The 23,853-nt window shown below is 37.1% G+C and overlaps 1 protein-coding gene across 1 annotated transcript; it reads right to left on the bottom strand.

Moving 5' to 3' along the window:
• Positions 1-1,028: 1,028 nt before the first annotated feature.
• On the bottom strand, positions 1,029-22,919 carry LOC148822725 (polypeptide N-acetylgalactosaminyltransferase 15-like). Its single transcript, XM_088929534.1, has 10 exons — positions 22,492-22,919; positions 20,952-21,118; positions 20,177-20,381; positions 13,463-13,630; positions 11,212-11,329; positions 4,837-5,031; positions 4,617-4,748; positions 2,369-2,470; positions 1,623-1,766; positions 1,029-1,175 (listed from the first exon to the last, which is right to left on the bottom strand). The coding sequence occupies exons 1-10, from the start codon at positions 22,917-22,919 to the stop codon at positions 1,029-1,031; spliced, it is 1,806 nt and encodes a 601-aa protein (XP_088785660.1).
• Between the last annotated feature and the right edge of the window lie 934 nt (positions 22,920-23,853).

Raw genomic sequence — 23,853 nt, 5'->3', positions numbered from 1 at the left:
GTTCAGTATCCACCTGGATGATGTGACGGCAGCCATAGTGTGCCAGAACACTCACCACACATCAGCTATCAGTGGGGAGGAGAGCAGAGTAATGAAGACAATTCATAGATGGGGATTATTAGGAAGCCATGATTGGTAAGGGCCAATGGGAAATTTGGCCAGGACGCTGGGGTTACACCCCTACTCTTTTCGAGAAATGCCCTGGGATTTTTAATGACCACAGAGAGTTAGGACCGCGGTTTTACATCTCATCTGAAGGACGGCACCTTTTTACAGTATAGTTTCCCCGTAACTATACTGGGGCATTAGGACCCACATGGACTGCAGGGTGAGCGCCCCCTGCTGGCCCCACTAACACCTCTTCCAGCAGCAACCTTAGTTTTTCCCAGGAGGTCTTAATTAACAAGGAGAGACTGCATAAAGTACCCCTGCATCCAGCAGACGCAGGGGTAGTCTGGGACCAGGGTTGAAAATAAGTGTTCTGCATAAAGGGAGGCCAAAATAACAAAGTCAAACAGAGTGCTAGGCTATTTTTGATGTGATCTATAATCATGTGTTTGTGTTATAAATAAAATCATGTTATAAAATTATACTGCTAGCATCCATGTACAATCATAAGTTCATCCAAGGAAATTAACTCAGGATCCCAGCAGTGCAAAGCAGAAATACTAACCACTGAGCCACCATGTCATCCTGTATTCTTACCCTCCTAAGATATTTCAGATGATGCAGCTGCATCCAATCCTGGGTTTTAAAGGAATGGTTTAGAATTTATCAGTAATTTTTTAAAATATTTATTATGTGTTCAATGAACAGGATTTTATCTTAGAATGTGAAATTTGTCAATATATACTGTACATGAAATCTTTTGTTTCTATTTCACTAATTTGATTATAGAGACTTACTAATTGAAAAAAGAATTAACTGTGCAGAGATATAAGTGTTACTTTGTTTCTTTGAGGGAAGCTCTCAAAATTCTTCTCCGAATCCCAGTAAAAGTTCATGGCTCAGCAGTCACGGGTGTCACTTCATTTATTCAGGACAATCAGCTGTTCGAAGTGCCACTGCTGTCTGGGGGCTCTGATGCATGTCCGGAGAAACAACCCCTTGACATCTTCGCCCTCCACTGCCTCTATGCATTTCTCAGACAGAACATGCACAATTTCCCCACTATGCTGTGAAGACAAAATAGCCTGAATGTTACACAACTAAAGCTACATTGTTCAAGCTGTCTCGCTGAAGGAATTTTTAAATACCTTTTGTCTGGAGAAGCTAAAAATAATTAAAAAAAACATCTTAACAATGTTCCTAAATATTAACAAAAAGAAGTTAAATGGTTTATTTTAAAGTCATTTGCCAGCAAACTATGGGCAGATCTAATTTGTTGAAATATCAGATTAAGAACAGATTAGCCACAAGGTGGCAGTAGAGTTTAGGGCAAACCAAATTTAATGTACTGTACTAGCCTCAGAACACTAATTTTGATTATAGTACTCTTGAAGGAAAATGCATAGATTTAATGGTGTCCTGAAACAGAAAACGTTATATACAACAAATGTATAATTCAAATCTAATTTGGCATGAAATATATTGTTTTATATTCCTATTTTTTATCTGCTTACCTCTATTATGTTCCACAGCTGCCTAGAGTGGATGTCTTCTTTTAAAGAGCAGTCAGACAGGACAACCTGCTCCTTTCTGACATCAAAACACAGCTGTCCTGCTGAGCCACAGCGGACTTCTCTCTGAGTGTTGTACTCACAGTGCTGCAGGGAGAAAGAGGCAGTTCTGACCTCTCTAATATTCAATTCCATATCTGGGGGTTGTTTTCAATTGTCATAGTGCCTCAAATGTGCTACAGAATTTACTTCTGCAAAGACCAACACACACAATGGACTGTTCATGTAAGGAAATTAAGCTTCAAAAATATTTAATTAAAAAATGTGTTTTAGTCCTAGAGAATATAAATCAGATCGATTGCTTAGATGGGGTATTACATTACTTTTTATTTTGGCATACAAAGTGAGCATTTGGTTATGTAAAAAGTGAGTAAGGGCTGTGTTTTGTCTGGTATTAAATGAGAAACATTCTAACAAATCTCACATTTTTTCAAGAAGAACACAGACTCTCGACAGCTGTTTAACACTTGATTAAGTAAGAACAATAACAATGTCCTGCCAAAAATCTTAAATCATGTGTCAAAATTGGGACCAAACATTAACCAGAAAACCGATCCATTATGAATCTATTGAATCATTCTCTCTCTGTTTTCCACATCAATGTGTTTTTTCAGAGGATATTAGTAAAATAAATGGTGGCAGGTTAAGTGAGAGTGGTCGTGTAGTTTACTGAGTGTGATTTACTGTACCTGTTTGCCATTACCACTGCAGGGCGAGACCATCACAGGCTTTCCTATGGCACCCAACTTGTTCTTGTAATCTGCACAATAGCCAGTGCCAACATTGTACAGCTTAAAATATACAGGTTTATAAAAAAATATTAATACTGCAGTCAAAACATTACTTTGTTTTCATATCAAACATTGTTTTAGGGCTACTACAGTAACTAATCACACCACTATATACAGTATCATATGAACAGACTAGGCCTGATTTACTAATTAGTTTAAGGAAATGTTTTATTCCTATACAAACCATTTAAGACCGTTCATCACTTATGATTTCCTATTAACATTACTCTTTTCACACAGATATATGGATTTGGCCACTGACTATTCTGCATGCAATTTGTGTATATATGTAGTCTTGTGTAAAGTGTGGTGTTAAGCAGATCAGAAAAAAATCCTGAATGCTAGAGGTCAAACAAGAGAAACAACTGCATCAGGAGATCTAATCCAATCCGTCCATTTAGTTTCTAACCACTTTATCTAATACAGAGTTGTGAGGGAGCTGGAGGCTATCCCAAAGCAGGATACACAGGATCCAGTCCTGGCAGGACAGGATGCCAGTCCATCACAAGGTACATACAGACACAAACATGCACACACTCCCACCAGCTCAGATTTTCCCAGAAGGCAATTAAACTATCGGCATGTCTTTGGACAGTGGGAGGAAACAGGAACGCTCAGTGGAAAGCCATGCAAACACAGGGAGACCACGCAAAATCATGCAGATAACACCCCTAGGAACTAAACCTGGAGCCCCAGGTTAGCTATGCACTGCAAAGCAGCAAGGCTAACCACTGCTTTACCGTGCCGCACGCAACCTAATCCAACTATAAAAAACTCTATATTCATAGTATTGGTATGCCTCGTATAGGCATAGGAGGGAGGGAGAGAAAGAACTTGGTATGAAAACATGAAATGGTGTTCATAACTGCATTATGTCTTAATTTGTTAATTTTTTAAAGGTTCCAACATCATATTGTTGTTCTTTACTTGTTTTATAGTGCATGCTCATTGTGTTTGAAATCTTCCAAAAGTGCAATATGATTATATAAGTCCTTCCTTTAGTTAACAGTCAGGATTAAAAAGAGACGTTATAACAACATTTAAAGTTGACATAAACAAAGTGAAAGAAACAGGTTCTTAAAGGTTCCCACTTTGAAGAGTACATAAAATAACAACATAAATACAAAAAATTCTAGATTATAAATTTCAAACAATATTAAGCGAATCTTTTCACACGCGCTAAATCTTTGGTTATCTAATTCAGGCCTTTCCCCTGAACAGTATTTTCATCCTTGTCACTATCATGTGGTATGTCTTTCATCTACTACTGTATGAGTCAGCAGTGGTCATTTCTAATGCAATGAAGTATTGTCTTGATAATCCTGTTCCATGCATTGAATTAGCAAATAAAGTATTTGGCAGGGAGTGTAATCATAAATGGTGATTTCCATTTACAGTATGTGCATTGGTGTGTGCAGATTACCACAATTTCACAAATAACAACATCTAAGAATCAGACGCTCTGTGAAAGTTTATTCACTATTATGGATAATAAGGTTTGGTTTAACCAACTTGGTGAAGGGCAGTCATTCAGTAAACCAAGCTCCATAGATTCTGAAAAGTGGTTTCCCTTTTTTGTACTGTATTTTGTTTTAATGCCTTAATAATAAGGTATTATTATTATATAAGGCAATAAAAGGCATAGGAATAATACCTTAATTAGCAATGCAATGAGCTTGAAACAGATTCATAGAAACTGGATTAATCTTTTATGGTAAGATTCATTCAGTTTCTATGCAGACTGTGAAATATACTGTATGTTCTAGAGAAAAAATTGTTGTGTTGTTTTTTTATTGTTACTACATACCCTTCCAGTTTGCTAATTGTGTCTTTACACCTTGACTCAGTGGCTTCTCCTATGGCTATACAGGGTGAATGAGGAAGTGGAAATGGGTTTCTCCATCTCACCCTTCAATTGAGAAATTCATCTTTTGACATCAGAAAATCACTGCAGTGACAGGAGTTTTTATATTTATTAGACAATGTCCCTCACTGATGTCAATGCAAGCGTAATATAATGTGGATCAGTAGCTCAGCCTACGTGTGAAAAAAGCACCTTTTCCTGCTGTTGCTAAGTTTTAAAAATCAAGATCTACAGTACACAACGCATCAAACATTTGAACCCCAATGGAGAACCATGTCTTGCCTCTCCTGAATATCCTGGTCTGTCTTCTGGTAGGTACAGCTCGGGATGGACATCCGACAGAAACGAGTGAAAATTCTTGCACCCAAGTCTTTTGCGTAGCTGCAGTCTTTCTGTACAATTAACATTCTCTGCCTAGTGACAAACATAAAAACATACTTTATCTTTGTAACAATTGATAAATATTCCATTCACACAGGTTTTGTGTGATTTTGCTTCTCACCTTTTTTATAAAATATGCAACAACATCCCGCTTATAAAAGATCTTTTTATAAGCGTCCATCCAGGTCTCAGCCACCCGAATTTTGTTGCTCTCAACAGCATGCTCATCAGAAAGTGAGTATGGAATGTGGCCGCGGTCCAAATGTCCAATTCGGGAACAGGGAAGGATCTCCATGGAACCCCCACACAACCACACCTGTGGGGGAGGGTAGAGTATTATATTGACCTTTGTAAAGCCACCTGTCTAAGGAAGGCATACAGTATGTAATTCTGAAAGTAGCAGACATGATAAAACACTGTACTGGAACTGTAAAAATCCCCCTGTGTCTCCCTCTATACAGTATCTTCATTTGAATTACTGTACAGTGAAATGTTTTTCCTCTATGCGTTTTGTAATTTTCTCAATGAAATATTAAACGTTCTTGACAAGGTTTGGCTCTGTGGCTAAGGATCTGTGCCTGTGCCCGGAAGGTTACCGGTTCAAATCCTGCAGCCAACAGAGTAATCCTACTCTGTTGGCTCCTGTGAAAGGCCCTTAACCCCAACTGCTCCAGGGGTGCTGTATAAATGGCTGACCCTGCGTTCTGACCCCAAGCTTCTCTCCTTGTCTATGTGTCTCATGGAGATCAAGTTGGGGTATGTGAAAAGACATATTCCTAATACAAGAAATTGTATATGGCAAATAAAGTGATATTATCTTATCATTAAGTCCTATTTGTACTAACATGTATATTAAAAGTTGCATTTCAATGTTCTAGAATATCTTAATCTATTCTTTGAAGGAAGGCTTCCAGCATGTGACCCTTTACCGCTTGTTGAAATCTTTTTTTGTTATTTTTGGTCTGCTGGAAAACACTTAATTTTTTCTTTAGTCCAAAAATGATCCCTTTGTCTTGCTATGTCAGGCCCATTATCATTTCAGTCACAGAAGACAATATATACTTTAATACATGCTTCTTTGGGCTGTAGTTGTGTATCATTTTTATTTTAGGAGTCCACGTTTCAAATCAATCTTAATACACATTAGTTGAATCCTTTTCAAGATACAAACAGGTATCAAATTTCTCCTTTCAAATTACATTTAATATTCCAAAAACATTCCATTTAATGTTTGTCAATCTTTATTTCTGTTGGTAAGAGAAAGTGAATCAAATGCACATAATATTGATTTGTTTAGTGGGATTCTTTTTCCTTCAAAAGAATATACCGTACAGTAATTGTAAAATATCATTGTAGCTCATTCTTAGACATTCTTTGTGTAAACGTCTAGTATGGAAATTCCACAGCTCATAATTGTCGTTCTTCTGGGTTTGATACAATAAAATTATATAATCTGAATTGTAGGCCATTATGCGAGTTACATTTATTTTCAGATTATTTTATTTCCCACCCAGTGTCTTGAAAATCGTTATATGTATGTACACACAAATGTGTTTAGGAATATGGAACAATTTACCCAGCCGTGTTGTCGAAGCTAAAACCCTTTCTTTCCATTTATTTGGTTTAGTCACAGAGCTACATTTTCTATTGCATGTGTAAAGGCTGGTAAAATCATTACATACAATATGTACTATATGGCTTGATCTTTATCTTGATTCCATACCGATACTACAGGATGGAGTTGTATATAGAAATGCTCTAGACAACTTGCTACCTACTTCCACTTGCAAAGTCATTAGCCATAAAACTACAAAAAGTCCTCTACCTTGATTTGCTCCTTGCAAGTTAAACAGCTTGGGGCTTTGATCAGGTGATGGTGTCAGGATGCTGTGTAAGTAACACTGCCATTATCTTTGTTTTCTTAGAGCTGTCAGTGTGCCCCATAGCTTTTGCAGTGCTTATCAAACTCAAACCTTTACTTTCAGATCATTCCCAGAGTTCGTTCATATCATCATTAAACTCTATATTACTCTGTATCGACCTTTTCCTTATTTCACACACTCTGTGTCCAGGTGGTACATCATAGTGGCTCCTCATCCCTACCTCCTGTGCTCCTCCAAAGTGGTATGAATAGTGATGTCAAAATACAAGCTGAAGGGTATGATGGCCTCAATGCAACACTGTTGCATGCCAAAGGTTGCTTTAAACTCACCAGGGGTTTTATCATAACTATGAACTTCTACTCTCTAATCAGTATTTCAAGAGGGTGACTGGTTTCTCTTGGAGGGCATAGATGTGTTGAAGAATAGTTCACAGGGCTTCACAATTTATAGACTACTGAGATTTTTCAGCTTGATGCACAGGATATTATGGAAGGCACACACACATCCACACGTACACAAAAAACAGCCCTAATACATAGTGCCTTTGAAAAGTGTTCTATTTTGTAGAATCATAAAATGATGCATACATTTTTTAAACTTTATATTTTATTAAAATGAAGACTGAAACTGAAGACATAAAATTAAGATGTTAGTAAATATCAGCTAAATAGAAAAAAATAAAATATGTTGATTTCATAAGTATTCAGTATTAAATATTTGCTGAAAGCACCTTTGGCAGCATTTACAGTACATCGGCAAGTCTTTTTAGGTAAGTCTCTACCAACTTTTTTATTTTTGCACAAGCTTGAGTTGCATGAGGATCACTTAATGACAGCACTTGTGGTCTTCAAGGCTTACCACAAATTCTCAATAGAATTCAGGTCAGAACTCTGATTAGGCCACTCATGGACGTTCATATTCTTATTCTTAAGCCACAGCTGCTTTAGATAATTTCTGCTGAAAGGTCAAGTTTTGTCACTGTTTTTGGTCTGAAGCAGGTTGTCTTGGACTAAGCGTTTTTTTCTTGGACTATGTGGAGCAGGTTTTGTATAGTATACACTGTAACAAATATTATATGTTACTTTAAAATGTCATGACTAAGCTTTAAAGCAAAAATGTGAAAACACTTAAAAGTATCTGAAAAATTTTGCAAGGCACTGTACATCATGAGTTAAAATTAAATTAAAATAAATAAAATTAATTTAAAATAAATTCGCTATGAAATTATTTTAAATAGCACTATAGGTTACGCTAAGACATTCAGATGACAGACGAATATCCACAGATGTACGGAGGAATTAAAAAGGGATCAAGATATTTGTCTTTTTTGTTAAGGTTTCTGTATTTTCTTTTATTTGTATGAGAAAGAGATTTTAAAGACAAAAATGTTTGGTTTATTCTTATTCTTATTCTTGGTAAAGAAACTATAAAATTACAAACTAATTATTTGTAGTCTCTTTATAAGTTTTGCTTATTAAGAATATAGAATGATACAATATGGGGAGTGAAGTAGGACCTATATACTGTATATACTGTACATATCCAGCACTACAATATTAGTACTGAACTATATTATAGAAGTTATTAGAGTGGTTGCTGAGATTTGTAAACTTAGGCCATCTCAAAATATTTGTTAGAGCAAACAAAGGTGACTTGTACCAAACAGCTGCAACAACGAATGCCCTGCTGCAAGTGTTAAAGGAGGAAAATAAACAAAGGAAGCCATAAACAAGGAAAACACACCATAAACAAGGGAAAACACTAAAAGAGTAAAGCCAACTCCTGTCATGTGTTAAAGTGTGAAGTACTGTAGTAACGTTGTCTCTCAGTCTGTACTGTATATAAGAACTGGGAAACTCTTGCAGCTTGTCTGTTCTGCAGGGCAGGACCAGCGCGCATTGCTGTACTTATCGAGGCTCAATAAAACTGAATCTGCTCAAGACTGTGTCCTGCTCCTCTGATGAAGAATTTCCCTCAACAGGGAGTGTTTGTCAGTAAGGTAGAGCTCTCATTAGAGAGGCGTTGCTAAGCTAGTACAGCTGTAAAATCTTTGAAAGCTAACAAGCAGCAGCTTTGGATCGTCCTATAATTTCCAATTTCATACTTCCCAAGAAGAACAGAAGACAACTCGGGAGTCAGTCTGACCTACACTCAGACTGGTGAAGGGGCAAGACCATAGCTCCCATCTTATGTAGTGTATGTAATCTATATGTGCAGTAATTCATCCAGCACATGGGAAATGCAGAAGAACTGGCCGAGCACAGTGAGCATGGCATGTGTGTTTTCCATATCCTCTTAACAAGATGAAGCATGGTAGTGAAAGTGGCCAAGCTGAAGCAGAGGAAATGCAGACATGTCTGTGTTTGTGGGTGAGCAGCAGGTTCTGTACTGTGAGTGAAACAGTTATGCTGTCTGAGGGCAGCAGGTGCTTTTATATCAGAAGGATTGCTGCTGTGGTAAATGCTAGAGTATGAGGGGCCGCAAGCTGCATCTTTTTATGTGATTGTTAAATGTGAATGTGCCCCACAAAGGAAGGATTTAAAACAACAATTCTGGAGGGAAGCGGGTTGTGCATTTATCATTTATAGTTCAAGATCAAGTTTATTGTCATATGTACCAGAGTACTTGCATGTTTTCCTCACATGACAAATGACAAAACAGAATTAATAAAAATAACATAGCATTTACATAGAAAATGGCATAATAAATTACAACACAATTCTTGGTGACAGAAACAGGGCAGCATCAATAATTTTAACCAGTATTTAGATATATAAGCTGTATGCCAAATCTAGCAGTGGCGGTATTTTCAGTTCAGTGTAAAACAGAAGGGTGTAAGTGGGGGTATGAGAATTTAAGAGGTGGAGTTTAGGAGTCTTATGGTTGTGGGGTAGAAGCTTTCTTTTAGCCCAGAAGTCCAGACTTTTATATTCCTAAATCTTCTGCCAGAAGCAAGAAGACAGAAAAGTGCATTTCTACTTCCCATAACTCATACTTACAATTGGGTTATGCAATACTAAAATACCCTGGAAGGGGCTGTTAAAAGCAACAATTCTGGAGAGAACTGGGAGTTTGAAAAATGAATTTAAAGAAATAGCCTGTTTTGGAGTAAGAGAACAGGGCTCTCATTTAAAAATGTCCGCCATATGAGTAATTGTGAGATTTACAGTATAAGTGAACTGATTGAACCAGAGATTAGGGGTTATCCAATATAAAAACATCCAATATATTGTTACAGCTTTAGGTGACTGAGAAGTGTCTCTTGGATTTTAGATAAGGTTTGTGACACTTGTAAGAGTAAACTCTTGTTTGTTGAGGTCTGGTGTCCCTTGAGCAGAAATGGTCAAGTTTAACTTAGTAAACCTACATAAGTTGTGGGTTAATGATGGTCAAGGAGCAGTACAGAAACACACAATATAAGATCACATTAAGAAGAGAAAGGGAGAAACAAGAAGAAGAAGGCAAGCAGAGAAGAGAGAGGAGTCCGAAGGTGCTGGGACTTTAAACTTGCGTCAGGCGAGAGCAGAATGTTAGGCCTCTGAAACTCCTTGTTTGTAAATACTGTACATAGAGTAACTTGTGTGTTGTATTTTGTGTTGTGTGTAGTGTACATTGTGACTTGTGTCATTGTAATAAATATTTGTTAACCATGTGTGCCTGGATTATTGCTCCTCTCGGGAGAGGGGTGGAGCGGTGGAGCAGTGGCTCTGTGGCTAAGGATATGTGCCTGTTGCTGGAAGGTTGCTGGTTCAAATCCCACAGCTGACAGAGGAATCCTACTCCATTGGGCTCCTGGGTGGGGCCCTTAACTCCAACTGCTTCAGGGGTGCTGTACAATGGCTGACCCTGTGCTCTGACCCCAAGCTTCTCTCTCCCTGTCTGTGTGTCTCATAGAAAGCAAGCTGGGGTATATGAAAAGACAAATTCCTAATGCAAGAAATTGTATATGGCTAATAATTATCTTATCTTATCTCGCCAAAGATGAGCCACAGAACAAAGAATTACACCAGCCACTCGGGTATATTTGTAGAAATCACTTACAAGTTAGGGGTTATGAATAATTCATAACTTATAATAATTAATTATTTCACTTATTGACTAAACCACTTGCTCAAATTCTCCCCTCCACCACCAATTTGCTTCACCTGGATGATGCGACAGCAGCCATGGTGCGCCAGTACACTCACCACACATCAGATATCAGTGGGGAGGAGAACAGAGTGACAAAGCCAATTCACAGATGGGGATTATTAGGAGGCCATGATTGGTAAAGGCCAATGGGAAATTTGGTGAGGGTGTCAGGGTAACACCCCTACTCTTTTCGAGAAACACTCTGGGATTTTTAATGACTGCAGAGAGTCAGGACCTCGGTTTTACAACTCATCTGAAGGATGGCACCTTTTTACAGTATAGTGTCCCCATCACTATACTGGGGCATTAGGACCCACACAGACCTCAGGGTGAGCGCCCCCTGCTGGCCCCACTAACACCTTGTCCAGCAGCCATCTTAGTTTTCCCAGGAGGTATATGTTTGATATAAAAACCTTCAATAATACTCAAAACAGGATAAAGGTCTTCATATAGTATAGGAAAGATATTTGTAAACCATTTACCCTAATTGACAGCTCCACATTTTCTGCCCCCTGTAAGGTCATCCCAGGATCATATGCTCCAATCCTCTGGAAGAAGTGACGTTCAATGGCCAAAACTCCACCGGCTAAAGCAGGACTCCTGTACAAGAGCAAAATATTTTATACACGGCATAAAACTGTTGCTGTACTCACAGAAATGTCATATGACATGATTCTGGAGTCACAAAAAAGTGTGAAATCTTCTGTGTGCAATATCTTTGTAACTTTATTTGTTTTTTCTTTTATAAGACACAACTTCTGATTATTTTAACTATAATACACAACATCCATAATATACAACTGTATGTTTAACATATTAAAGTATACTGTAAATACTTCACATAATATTAGTGTACACGCAATGCAAGTAAAAGATTCTTCCTTTTACTTTCACTAAGTGTTGGATAGCATTTTAAGCTATTGTTAATGTAGATAGAAGTGGGACTGCATTGTTTGCAACACAGTGAAACCAGTAAATTAAAAGAAAAAACTGAACTGAAATACTGGTTTACACATAATTCACTATATAAATTGAAATGGATATCACAAGAAAGGACTGCTCATGAACACTGAATATGTTAATGTCAATTTAGGATGATAAAAGGGTAATGGGGATCAACGCACATTAATTAATTGTTAATTAAATTATCTGTAAATACTGTTTGTATGCAAAAACAAAATGTTATGCTCATTTCAAAAAGCTTGAACAGAGATTTGAGTGGGACAACATAGATTTTGCAGGTTAGTTTGGGTGTTATAGACTTATTTTATGTTATAAGTATTGCTGTTTTTCATTGATTTATTTATCCAATAAAGAATATTCCTATTTTATATTAATATTTTATAAATATATGTTATGTATTAATATTAATTTTGAAATTTAAAGTACTATCCAAGCAGATGCCTAGATAATTCATGACTTTGCATTAATGCCTTACTTCAAATAATTATATGTTTGGAAAAAAAAAACAAGTGATTAAGGAAGTATGAATTATTTTTAGAACAGCATATATTTATACACTTATTTGTATCTCAGAGCTGATGAACGTCTGATGAATATAATTGCAAGTACAGTGAATTTGGTCATTACTCAGGGTTATATGGGGCCAGATGAGTATTCAATAGTATTATTGATGTAGAGGTGGATATGAAAGATGCCTATTGCTTGAGCAATATTGTTAATACAGGTGGAGTAAAAAGTAGGGACAAGAATCTATCTATGAGACTCATTTAGTAACTAATAGGGGTAGTGACATAAATCTGTCACTTTTTACAGAATGTATATAGTTCTGTAAGTAATTTAAAAACATGCCTGGGAGCTCATCCAATGCCATGCATCATTTTGAATTGAAAAACTGAGTGATTCACAGTGTCAAAAGCCTTAGCAAAAACTGTACAGATATCTGCATGTGTTATTTTTGTTAAGTGCCATTATAATGTCATTGCTAATTATTAAGGCTCGGGTAATAAATCCATACTCAAAATGAAAACAAGAAAGAGAGTTTAACTGCTTGTTAACATTTTGCTATGTTTTAGGAAACACGGGACAGTATTGGTACAGTATACTGTAGGTCTGTAGCAGTTAGGGTAGGACATATTACCACTTTTGAAAGAATACCTGTAGTCTGCTTGGATATTAGCTATTTTATAAGAGAGAGTGATAAGTAGATCAGCAGAGATTATATTAAGTGAGCAGCAAATTTTATAAACATTTTAAATATCAATGTAATCGGATGACTTATTACTATCATTTTTAAAAACCCTTGTACCCATACATAGGACAGGTGACTACATTGTAAAGCTGAATGGACTCTGAAACATATCTAAATCATCTGTATTTTTAAGTATTAACCTACAATATCAAACACACAATTGGTGTCAAGTCCAGCATGTCTCATAGGTAAATGAGCTGGAAAAGGATGGATAATTTAGAAAGCTTTCTAACTGATTAAGCCATTGTCATGTTCAATTAAATAAGGTCATCTGGTACAAGTTCCTGGAGAGACTCTGTCTCTCTAGGATCAGAGGTACATCCCCTTCCTGTAGAGGGCTTTCATGTCTAGGTTTGTGCATGTCAGGCAGGTAAATGTTAACAATTAATCCCTTGATCTCAATTTCTAAACTATCAGTGATTTAAAAAGTCTTGTGCTGCTACAGTAAGATGGCATTAGAAATTTAGATGTGTAAGAACTTCTCTTCAACCTGGCTTTACATTTGACTGTGCTAAGTTTACCTGACAGGGTGAACAGGGGATTTTTGCTTCTTTAACATATTCCTTGGCAATGGTTCCCAATGAAAATCCAGTTTCCAGTCAAACACTCCTCTCTGCAGATCAACTGAGGGGTAGTATTGAAAAGTCTTCCAATCGATTATATCCATCACAGGTGACACAACAAGGTTTCTGTTGAAGAAAGTGTGTCAGAGCATGAGAGGAGCTTTCTCTAGCCCAGTCAGTGTAACCCACTCCTGTAGATTTAAAACTTATTAAATTAGTCCAGGATACTGTAAATCAGAATTGGAGACAAGGTTTACAAGATCAGTAACAGTCCAAACAGGTACTGATACACCACTGATGACCTTATAAGAAAAATAAGTTGATCAATAATAAATGTTCTTAAGAATGGATGACAAGGTTGGATTTGGACTATCTAGGACTAGGACTGGACGCTATTGTTACTTAGGTAGTCAAATAAATTTCACTTCACTTTTCTATTTTCCTTCTTTACTCCAAAAAGAAAAGAAAACATATACAGTAGTATGCATATGAGGTTGTGCTAATGGTAAAGTCAGTCTATGAAGGATGACAGAAAATGTAATTATTTAAAGACACAACAGTATACACTTGTTTTTACCAATTCCTTTTTGTTTTATTGAATCAAATAATGAATAGTAGTGAACATGACTATTCTCAAGACAAAATGGAATTATTTCCCCTTCTTCTTCCTAAACCTTCTTCTATCTACAGTTAAATAACTAAAAAGTGAATGTTTTTAAGGTTTTAAACAACAAATGTTTGCACAAATAGCCCTATATGACTGCAGTTGCTATAGTAACTCCTTTTTTGACAACTATTTGACACAGATGTTAAGAGTCTTGGAAAACAAAAGCAGTCTGAATAATAGATAAAATTTAAGCTTCTCACACAAGGAGGGCCTGTAACAACAAAGGCCAAAAAAAAATAGCACTGGATTTTCTATTAATACGTGTTACTCTGGTAACTGTAATGTAGCTAACTTCAGAACAGAATAATAACCCAAAAGCTCCATGCTGCTTTTGATCGTTGCCAATTCTAACATTTGTTTACTAAATTATTATTAATTTCAATCCTGCAATTCCTAATTATAATGTAAGTCCTTTCATGATTTAATGTAGCTTTTCTGCAGCTGTGTAGTTTTTTTCTGGTTCTTAAACATTCATCAACTGAAATATAAATAATTAGCTTATAAAACTAGTAAGACTTTCTAAAACTGTTCAACATACAGTATATCAATCCTCTGAGAAGCTGTACATATCTATACATCTCTGATATAATTAGGTTCTGATAGACAACAGTGATATTTTCAAGGAGAGCAAGCACAGTAATAATATTTTAAATATAGTTCTGTCCTTGTCACGCCCCACACTCTGACTCGCAAATGCCTTTACATTCCCAAACCCACTGTTTCACAATCTCATTCCTAATTGAACCCATCACATTCCCACATGCACCAGATTCAACAAATTCTCACTCCCGGACCAATTATCCAATCACGTCCCTTTCCCTTCAGTATTTAAAGTTCCCTCACGCACCAGCCTATGTTCACTATTGAGAAGCCTCCTGAAGTATTCTTTTGTGTGTTTCTACTCTTTTTGATTGATCTCCTGGTTCCTGATCTTTGCTCCTGCCTTTTTGACCGCACTCTTTGGATTTTGTTTTTTGGATTGTCTTTCTTGGATTTCCGTGGTTACTGGACTCATTGCTTCTCCAATCGACCAAGCCCCTGGTGTTTTGGATTGTCCCTGTACTACTCCATGTTCTGTGGAATTCATGGTTATGCATAAGGATCCTCCTATTTTACCTATCGGTTCCCTGACAGTCCTGCCCAGGCCAGTGCCAGGTCACAGCTCATGGTTTCCTTGGGGAAACTACAGCATGCCCGTGAGCAATCACATTTATCGTGGAGTCCTCAGAACACACTCAGGCTGCCTGTCAATAAACACATCCCCCTTTCAATCAGGCACTCAACTGTCTAATTAATCACCCACTTTATTTCTCCTATATAATCCAAAATCGCCACTGGAAAGGTGCTCTGACATTGTGATACCTGTGGTGGTGCTGTGTTCAACACTGCTCCATAGGAAGTGCTAGCAAAACCCTGGTGACCCAAAAAGCCAAGAAACCTAAAACCCCCTGAAACTGAGAAGTTTGCATCTGAGACTGAGGCACATCCCTGTGCTTCTGCCTGCTTAAGACTGCAGTTCCATCTGCTTATCTCCAGGCCAGCTTTTATGCTCCTCACTCCAAGCATCACCTCAGCTTTCTCTAGAGACTTACACCCCCTCCACCTTCAGCCCTTTCATTTGGACTCAGCCTGTCATTTAACCTCAATTGAGAGCTGTGGTCGCCTGTGTTGTAACAAGTTCTTGTAAGCACAGTATCCTTTCAGTAATAGTACAGTAGCCAAAAAACAGATACACTGCTAATGCCACATTTAAGTTTTATTTCTTTCCAAACAAGTTGAATGTGGAAGCACAATTTGATCAGCACATATACAATAACATAAATGACCAAAATAATTTAGTTGGTTTGAGTTGAAAATAAATCTCATTGGTTGTTTTCTTTGTGCACACTATTAAATTGCATGTAATCAAAGTTTTATGGTGGCAAGATTTTGTATGTAATGCATGCATATCTGGTGGCTCAGAGTGGTACTGAAAGTCAAAAAACGTCCTAGAAGAGACAACCTTGAGGTTGTTTGGTAAAATACAGTACATTATGCCAGAGACATTGAACTATAAACTTTCCAGAAAATGTGGTACATACATGTAAATGGATTTAGATGTATGTAAAAACACAAGATCAAAAGATTCTCATGTTCTAACATGATTTTTTTTATTTTCAATTGCATTTCAAGTTAAATTTCAATAGGAGGCCATACCAGAAGGGTAGCGATGCACCCAACTGAGAGTGATCCAGGCGGACAGAAGATGATTTGATCAAACACACAGAGCAGGACCCTTCCTTGATTATGGCATTTCTGAAGAACAGTGGTGTGTAAGTAACCTGCATCCTGTGTGTAATGTTTACAGTTCAAAGCAGGGCAGATCTGCTCATTAGAGTTCTTGGACAGTTTAATTGACTGTGGCGCATTTTCAGGAACCTACTGAGAAGCTTTAAATGCCATGCCCTCAGGAATTAGACAACGTCAGAGAATTAGCATCATAATTCACAGCAAGTGGCTACATTGAACATAGTTAATGTATTTTTTTACTTTGATGAATGCAACCCTACTGGTTCTATTACATGCTAAAACACCTTGTACCAGACATAAAATATTAACAAGTACAAGTAGCCAAATTGCACTACATTAAAATGGCTAGGCAATAGTATGTGCTTAATACAGGTATGTTTATAATAAAGACATTGCACTTTCCCATCATTTTAATGCCAACTGCTTTATTCTATATTTTATAGCACACTATTGTTTAAAATATATGAAAGATAAAATCTTGACGAAAAATATACAAACAAGCAAATGAGCAATGCTGCTGATTAAATTTACCCTAAGTGCATAATAATCTCCTGTGCCAAATCTATTAAGATAAAATGCTATTAAGATGGTTTCAACTCTTCACCTTATCAAGATGGACTTAGAAGTTGCAGAACCTTTCAGAAAAAAAAACAGTGGACAATCAGTATAAGAACCAAATCTTTTAAATAATGTATGCCCTTAATATTTGCATAAATATGCTTACAACTGGCTCCAGATTCATTTTGATTGAAAAATGCTGACTGTGGTTGCTTCTGTGGGCAGGGTCCTTTTATACCCATAATCTTTTGGAATCTTCCAGAAGTTTGAAAAATTACTAGATACCCAGTCAGTATTGCATTTATACCATTTGTATTATACATATTTCCAAGTAATATATTGTAACGCAACGGGGGCTCAGGCGGGCGCCCTTGCCGCATCTGGTCGGCCCAAAGTATAGGTGGCTCGAACCCGGGACTTCCGCGTCTCTCTGCAGCGACCCAGCACCGTGAGCTAAAGAGAGATCTCTTTCCAGCCCAGTAGCTGTAGTCCTGCTATCATAGGGAAGGGCGGTGACGTCACCTGCTCTGGTACGCCGGCTCTTACACAGTACCTGACGGCCGTAAGCGTTACACTCTCCCCCGCTTAAATCGCCGTCCCCGGCGAAGGGCTATCCCACCCCGCTTCTGACACCAATGTAACGCAACGGGGGCTCAGGCGGGCGCCCTTGCCGCATCTAGTCGGCCCAAAGTATAGGTGGCTCGAACCCGGGACTTCCGCGTCTCTCTGCAGCGACCCAGCACCGTGAGCTAAAGAGAGATCTCTTTCCAGCCCAGTAGCTGTAGTCCTGCTATCATAGGGAAGGGCGGTGACGTCACCTGCTCTGGTACGCCGGCTCTTACACAGTACCTGACGGCCGTAAGCGTTACAATATTTAAACATAGTGTATTTTAAAAATGTATATATCCAATACTGACAATAGCAATAATTCATTTATTCATTTATTTATGGAATAAATGATCTATTTTCCTTTGCAAAAATCAACTTTCAGTTAAAATGTCTCAAGGGTATAAATACATCTGGAGCCAAGCTGTAATAGTATTCCACATCTGCAGGCTGTGAATAATAATTTCACAACTACTTTCCTAGATGGAAGCACAAGTGCTCATTCCTTAGCTATACACGTTTTGAGCTGAAAAGACTTATGTCTGTTATATTGAGTTCCCTGTTTATCAATAATCTCTTTTTGCAGGTTAGTCTGAGACAAGAAAGACTCACTCCCTGTTTTAGTTTCAGTACACCTTTATTTTGTCTTCCTCTAACTCCTTGGTTGAGTAAAGCAGTTCTTTTTCCCAAAGAGGTAAAACTTCAGACCTAAGAATTAATGTAGCTCCCTGCAAGCTGGCAGGCACCCAAACAGCCACAGAGTATGCTGTCACACAGTGAGCCGCAATAACCCTGGCCAACGTCTAGCTCACCTGACCCCACAAGCACTTAACCAGATGTATCCCCTGAGAGCTTCCAATCACAGGTCGGCTAAAAATATCCCAGATTTCAATCTGCTGTTTTCCTGGACTTTAGGGATCCACCTGCACTCTAAATGGCGGTGTTTTAATAATTGATTGAATTGAATAATTCAAATGATTTTGGCTGGCTTTATCCTTGAGGAAGGAACATGTTTAGTCTAGTACACAAGATCCCTTTATTAAAATTAAAATAAAATATGCATTTCTTTATTTTACTTAGATGTACATGGCACTTAGATTTTAGTACCTGAGTTAAACTTCCTTTGGGCAGCAGTAAATTTGTGAGTGAGACCTATTAGTAGAACATAATGTGTTGTTTTCTTTTTTCATTCAAATTAACAATAACCTTTTAAACATTTATTTATGTGTAGAAATATTATGCAGTATGGTGGCTTAATAAATCACTAATCACTAAAACGAAGGTTTTGCAGCCACTGCAATTAAAGACATTTATTCTAGATTCAAACCATTAGACCTGCTCTACTGTTCAGAACATCTGTTTCATACATATTGCAAGAATTCATTTTTTGTAATAGGCATTTTTACTCAATCTTAAAGCTGCCACCAAATCAATAATTTGCTCTGGAAAAAAAGTTCCTATTTTATCACAGAGGGATGCAGCTGAAAAGCAAAGCAAACACACTGAGGAAAATTAATTTTGAAACCTCTCAATTAAACAACCTGCACTGTGAAATTTAACTTCCATTAAAGGTGTTTGGGGTAAAAGCAGTGGTACTGTACTGAAAGTGAAGTTAGTATATGGTGCTGGCTCTCACTACACTACGTAGAGCAAATGGACAGGAAATCACAAGCGTACAATACAATACAATAGTAAACTGTTGTCTGATGTAACTCAGAAACATGCTAGTTTTGCATAAAATGTCTGAAGTCTCTTGTTAAAAAAAGCATACTTTTTTTGTACTGTTTCTGTACTGTTTTGTACTTTTTCCCTGTTTCCCACTCATTCCTTTTGGTTTGGGGAACATCAACATAAGTGACATCATGATTTATGAAAATAAACTTAAACTATGTAAAAACCCTGACTTAGATCAACAGCTTTGCATTACAGTTACTAAGAAAATAAGCTCATGTGTGTCCATGTCTTTGGCCTTATGTGACATCTTCTGATTTCTATCATTACAAGCTCCTTGTGTCACACCTGAGTGAGTGCCAGTGATCGGTCCATAATCCACATGTGGGACACCACTCCTCCCGGCACTGCTAGAACATGCTCAGGCAGACTTTCCCAGCGGGTGTTTAATTAGTTTATTATTCATATTTTAACTATGTGGAAAATTGGTTTTATAATTATGCAATAATGTCATCAATAAATCAACAATTGTTTTAAACTACATGCTACTCTTGAAGTCAATGCTTGTGGGACTAGCAAACTTTGCTACAGTGCTACGGTTCTTCATCCTCTTGATCCCCCTCCACACACACAAGCACATACTGTACACGTACACAACCCCCACAGCTATCACAAGCCAAAAGAGCACAGAGTCCTGGGTAACCTCTCTTCCCAAGGGACTGACAGGTCCTGCGTTGCTGATTAAAGGATCAATTCTGTACAGTACACATTTCATATTTGAAACATAAAAAAACTTAACATAATTCTATAGACTCCTACAGATTACAGATCTACTGAAAAGAGAAGGTTTTCATGACAAGGAGAAGACTGGTTGCTTGTACCTGTCCCCTGCTATTCTGTCCAGCAGTGGCTCAAGCCAGCCCTTGTGACACTCACAGTGCGAGTCCATAAAGACAAGCACATCTCCAGAAGCCCTTGCTGCCCCAAGCATTCGGCCTCCAGTAACCCCCAGGCGCTTATTGCTCCTTATCAGCTTTACTCCATCCAGCTTAGCAATGTACTCACTGAGAGATGACTTCAGGTGGCCTGCAAAAACATCCCAACCAAAGACAGAAAGAAGAGAAATGAATCTTTACAGTGGCAGGACAATCAGGATTGGCAAGATAATTCTATACTCATATAATTTTCCAATCCTTTAATACCCTTGCTTTATTTTTTCATTTGATTTGCAAACTTTAAAAATACAAAAGTAATTTCTGTCAGCTGAAAGAATAATTTTACTTAAGTTAAATGTTAGCTTAATAGGTATGCTACTAGCAGGTTACTGTATGCTGCTGTACATAAAACAACACACAATGACTCTCAGCCCAGTAACTCTAAACAGTTCTGATACCGTAGCAAATAAGTGTCACAATGCTCTGGCCCATAAGTCCAAATTTAAATAGCCTCACAAATATGATTGCACTCAAAATTCAAAGTGTTTTTGAGATATTTTTAAAAATGATTCTATTTTTAAAAAGTCTGCTGTATAGTTTTATATTTACTTAGGGTGAATTCAAATGTTTCAGCAAACTTACTTACTAAATACAGAGTATGCTTTAAATTAAAGTGCAGAATGTTGCCTTGTGCGATGAAGACATACATATAGTACTGTACCTTGTCTACTAAGATCATCCACTAAAATGACATCTTTCAGAAGTGTTTTAGGCACAGTGTCTAGGACACTGTGTACTGTTCTCAGCAGTGTAGACCAAGCCTCATTATGAAAGCAGATGATAACACTGGCAGTAGGCAGCTGCACACTGTACTGCTGTGTGAGACACCTGTCACCACAAACACACAAACATGAAATGAGAGCACATTTAACACTTTTTAATTACTGATTTTAATGCTAAAATTATTTATAAGCTTCTTTTTTAATTATACCAATACTTTTTTGACATAGCACATTAAGAAATTATTTTGAGGTGATAGATTATTTTTTAAGATGGTTCTACAGTAGTTCTAAGATGTACAGTAGATTGTTCATAGGAAACATGAGATACGCATGATTTAATTTGTATCATTATATACAACACTTTGAATTGGGTGGCAAGGCAGAGTCCACATTCATTTTGACTGAATTAATTAACAAAAACATCCTTAGGAACATGGATTATGAATTTAGGCCTAGCTTTTATGATGAGGTAATTCTAAATAAAAGTCACATAAATGTAAAATATTTTATTATCCAAACTGCATCGAAAATAATGCAAAAGTAGACAAAACCCCCTCCAGTTATGGAGGTATTGAAGTTTGGCTAGGCTTGAGTGTGGGGATATCAATTAGAGGTTAGAAGGGATTCTCTGTGAACCACAGAGTGCAGACAGGTAGCACAGGGAAGTGCATCTAGGAATGAGAACAGGATATACTTTTATATAAGGGTTTTGGTTATACAGAGCAAGTTTATCATACAGGTTGTGGAAGCTAATAACCTGATATTACGAAAACAGCTGCTTGAGATCCTTAGATCAGTCAGCTACCAGAAACCAAACGAGTTAAAGGTCGTAACTTAAGTTCGTTAAGTTCTAACATTAAGACATGCAGGTCAGCCTGATTAGTCTTGAACGTAGGGCAATTCGAGATCCCACTGGTTTGCATGGAAAACAATGATTACTGAACCCTTTTGTCCAAAACTGAACTTATTTGTAAAATTGTGCTTATTTCTTCTTAAACTGTAAACGATTAACAGTATATAAATTATGGATGCTTAAGGGAAAATGATGCGTAAAGCATTGAAGTGATAGCGTACTAGTACTGCACACTTGTATCCTACTGTATATTTAGATACAAATAAAAAATTGTTAGTGCTTTCAGTGAAATACATCAGACTTATTACTTAACTGAAAATAAATATGCTTTCTCGAAATCAGATTTTACTACAAACATTCATATTATTGTATATAATATCATCAGCCAAGTAACAACAATGACGGGGATTTGGTATGTTAATGATGATACTGAAGACAACTTGAGTTCTAAAAAAAATTAAAACGTTTTAAAACAGCAACTAAGATATAGAAATCTATACTACTGGTCGCATGATCCGGAAATATCGTTTGGATGTACTTTACTTCGTTGCGCTGTAACTTAAAAAGAATGAATTCCTAATTATTTATTGGCAAAAAAAAGTTCAGAGGTGTTCAGGAATACTTACAAAGGATGTCGCACCTCCGGCAGCCTTCTATGAAGTGAGATTCGCTCACTCGCTAACTCATTAAAACCGTGTTTCTTTAGTCCCGACTCTTCAATGTCCTTTTCAAATTGGTTCAGGATAAGATGCACAGGTTTTCCAAGATTACTGTGAGTGGATACTAAAAGCCTTGCATCCTTTTTACCTCCAGACCTCAACATCTTATAATTAGCTTTTTTCGGAGGATTTTGTTTTCTTTTAACTTTCGAGGGAACAATTATAAGCTGATCTTCTTTCAACAAATTTAGAGAAGAAAATCCACCAAGTTCCATCTGGTCTCGAGAATCTATTATTTCATCCAAATCGGAATTATCCTTTACTTTTTGGTGAGGAGAAATTAGCGTCTTTTTAGAAAATTCATCGAAAAAAGGGTCGAGAAATGTTACAATCATCACGAAGAACCCCAGAATTATCCAAAGGAAGACAAACTGCAACCTACATAATTTGTATCTGCACAAAAATCTCATTTTGCAAGCAATGGAGAAAAAATCATATTAGGCGATACCACTCATCTATGATTTATTGGTTTTATGATTGCATCTCACTGATTATAAAGGGGCTGCTTAAATTTTAAAAAAGGCAAAACAATCTAACTCCCGCGCCTGAGAAGTGTGGAAAAACAAACTGAACAGCTATTTTTTTTCCCGCAAAGTTAGAATAAAATTGAATGTAAAAAACCTTCTTAAAAATGTAACTGCATTTCAGTATTCTGAAGAATTTATCTTAGTTTCCTCTTCAAAGTTTTCATAGCTAATCTTATTTTTTCCACGTGAAGTAGCTTTTTATATTCTTAGGCTACTACTGTTCTTAAATTGCATTCCATGAAAGAGCAAATTTTGTTATGTCTTTAGATACCAGATTTTCTAATCCCGTCATCAAAAAATGAAATTTAATCTGACTAACAGATGAAAACTCTCTGGTTTGCTCTTCCTCTATTCAGGGAATATACACTTTGCTAGAAAAAATCACAGCATTGGGTGTACCTCGTGGTCCTAGCGCTAGTGAATTTAAGTAACTGCGGAATTGTTGAATACTATTGAATGTACCTACCTGTATGCTAATCCTCATACCGAGTATCATTCTAGGAGTTTTACCTGGGCTACAGTTTTGTGTCGAAAACCCGTTTGTGAAAGTCATGGAAAGTTATTAACAATTTTATGACTTTGCCTAAAAATGCTGAATTTTCTGGCTGAGCGGGATGCATGTACAGTATCTCCTCCTCATTCTTGGTAAATCTAAGTTGGTTTGAGTTACTGAAAAAAGACAACAAGTGCTATTTCATCTGTTCATCCAGGGTATATAGGTTCTGAATTAACAGAATCTGAT

The sequence above is a fragment of the Atractosteus spatula genome, chromosome 12 (genome assembly GCF_055471065.1).
Source record: "Atractosteus spatula isolate fAtrSpa1 chromosome 12, fAtrSpa1.hap1, whole genome shotgun sequence".
Lineage (NCBI taxonomy): Eukaryota > Metazoa > Chordata > Actinopteri > Semionotiformes > Lepisosteidae > Atractosteus > Atractosteus spatula.
The sequence above is the reverse complement of the archived record's forward strand: the minus strand, read 5'-3'. Positions and strand labels throughout refer to the sequence as shown.

Coding starts and splice junctions, on each gene's coding strand:
- LOC148822725 (XM_088929534.1), bottom strand. CDS start 22,919: ATGATTGTAACATTTCTCGACCCTTTTTTCGATGAATTTTCTAAAAAG. Junction 20,382..20,951: donor GGATGATCTTAGTAGACAAG/GTACAGTACTAT, acceptor ATGTTTTTGCAG/GCCACCTGAAGTCATCTCTC. Junction 4,749..4,836: donor TTGCATATTTTATAAAAAAG/GTGAGAAGCAAA, acceptor GTTTGTCACTAG/GCAGAGAATGTTAATTGTAC.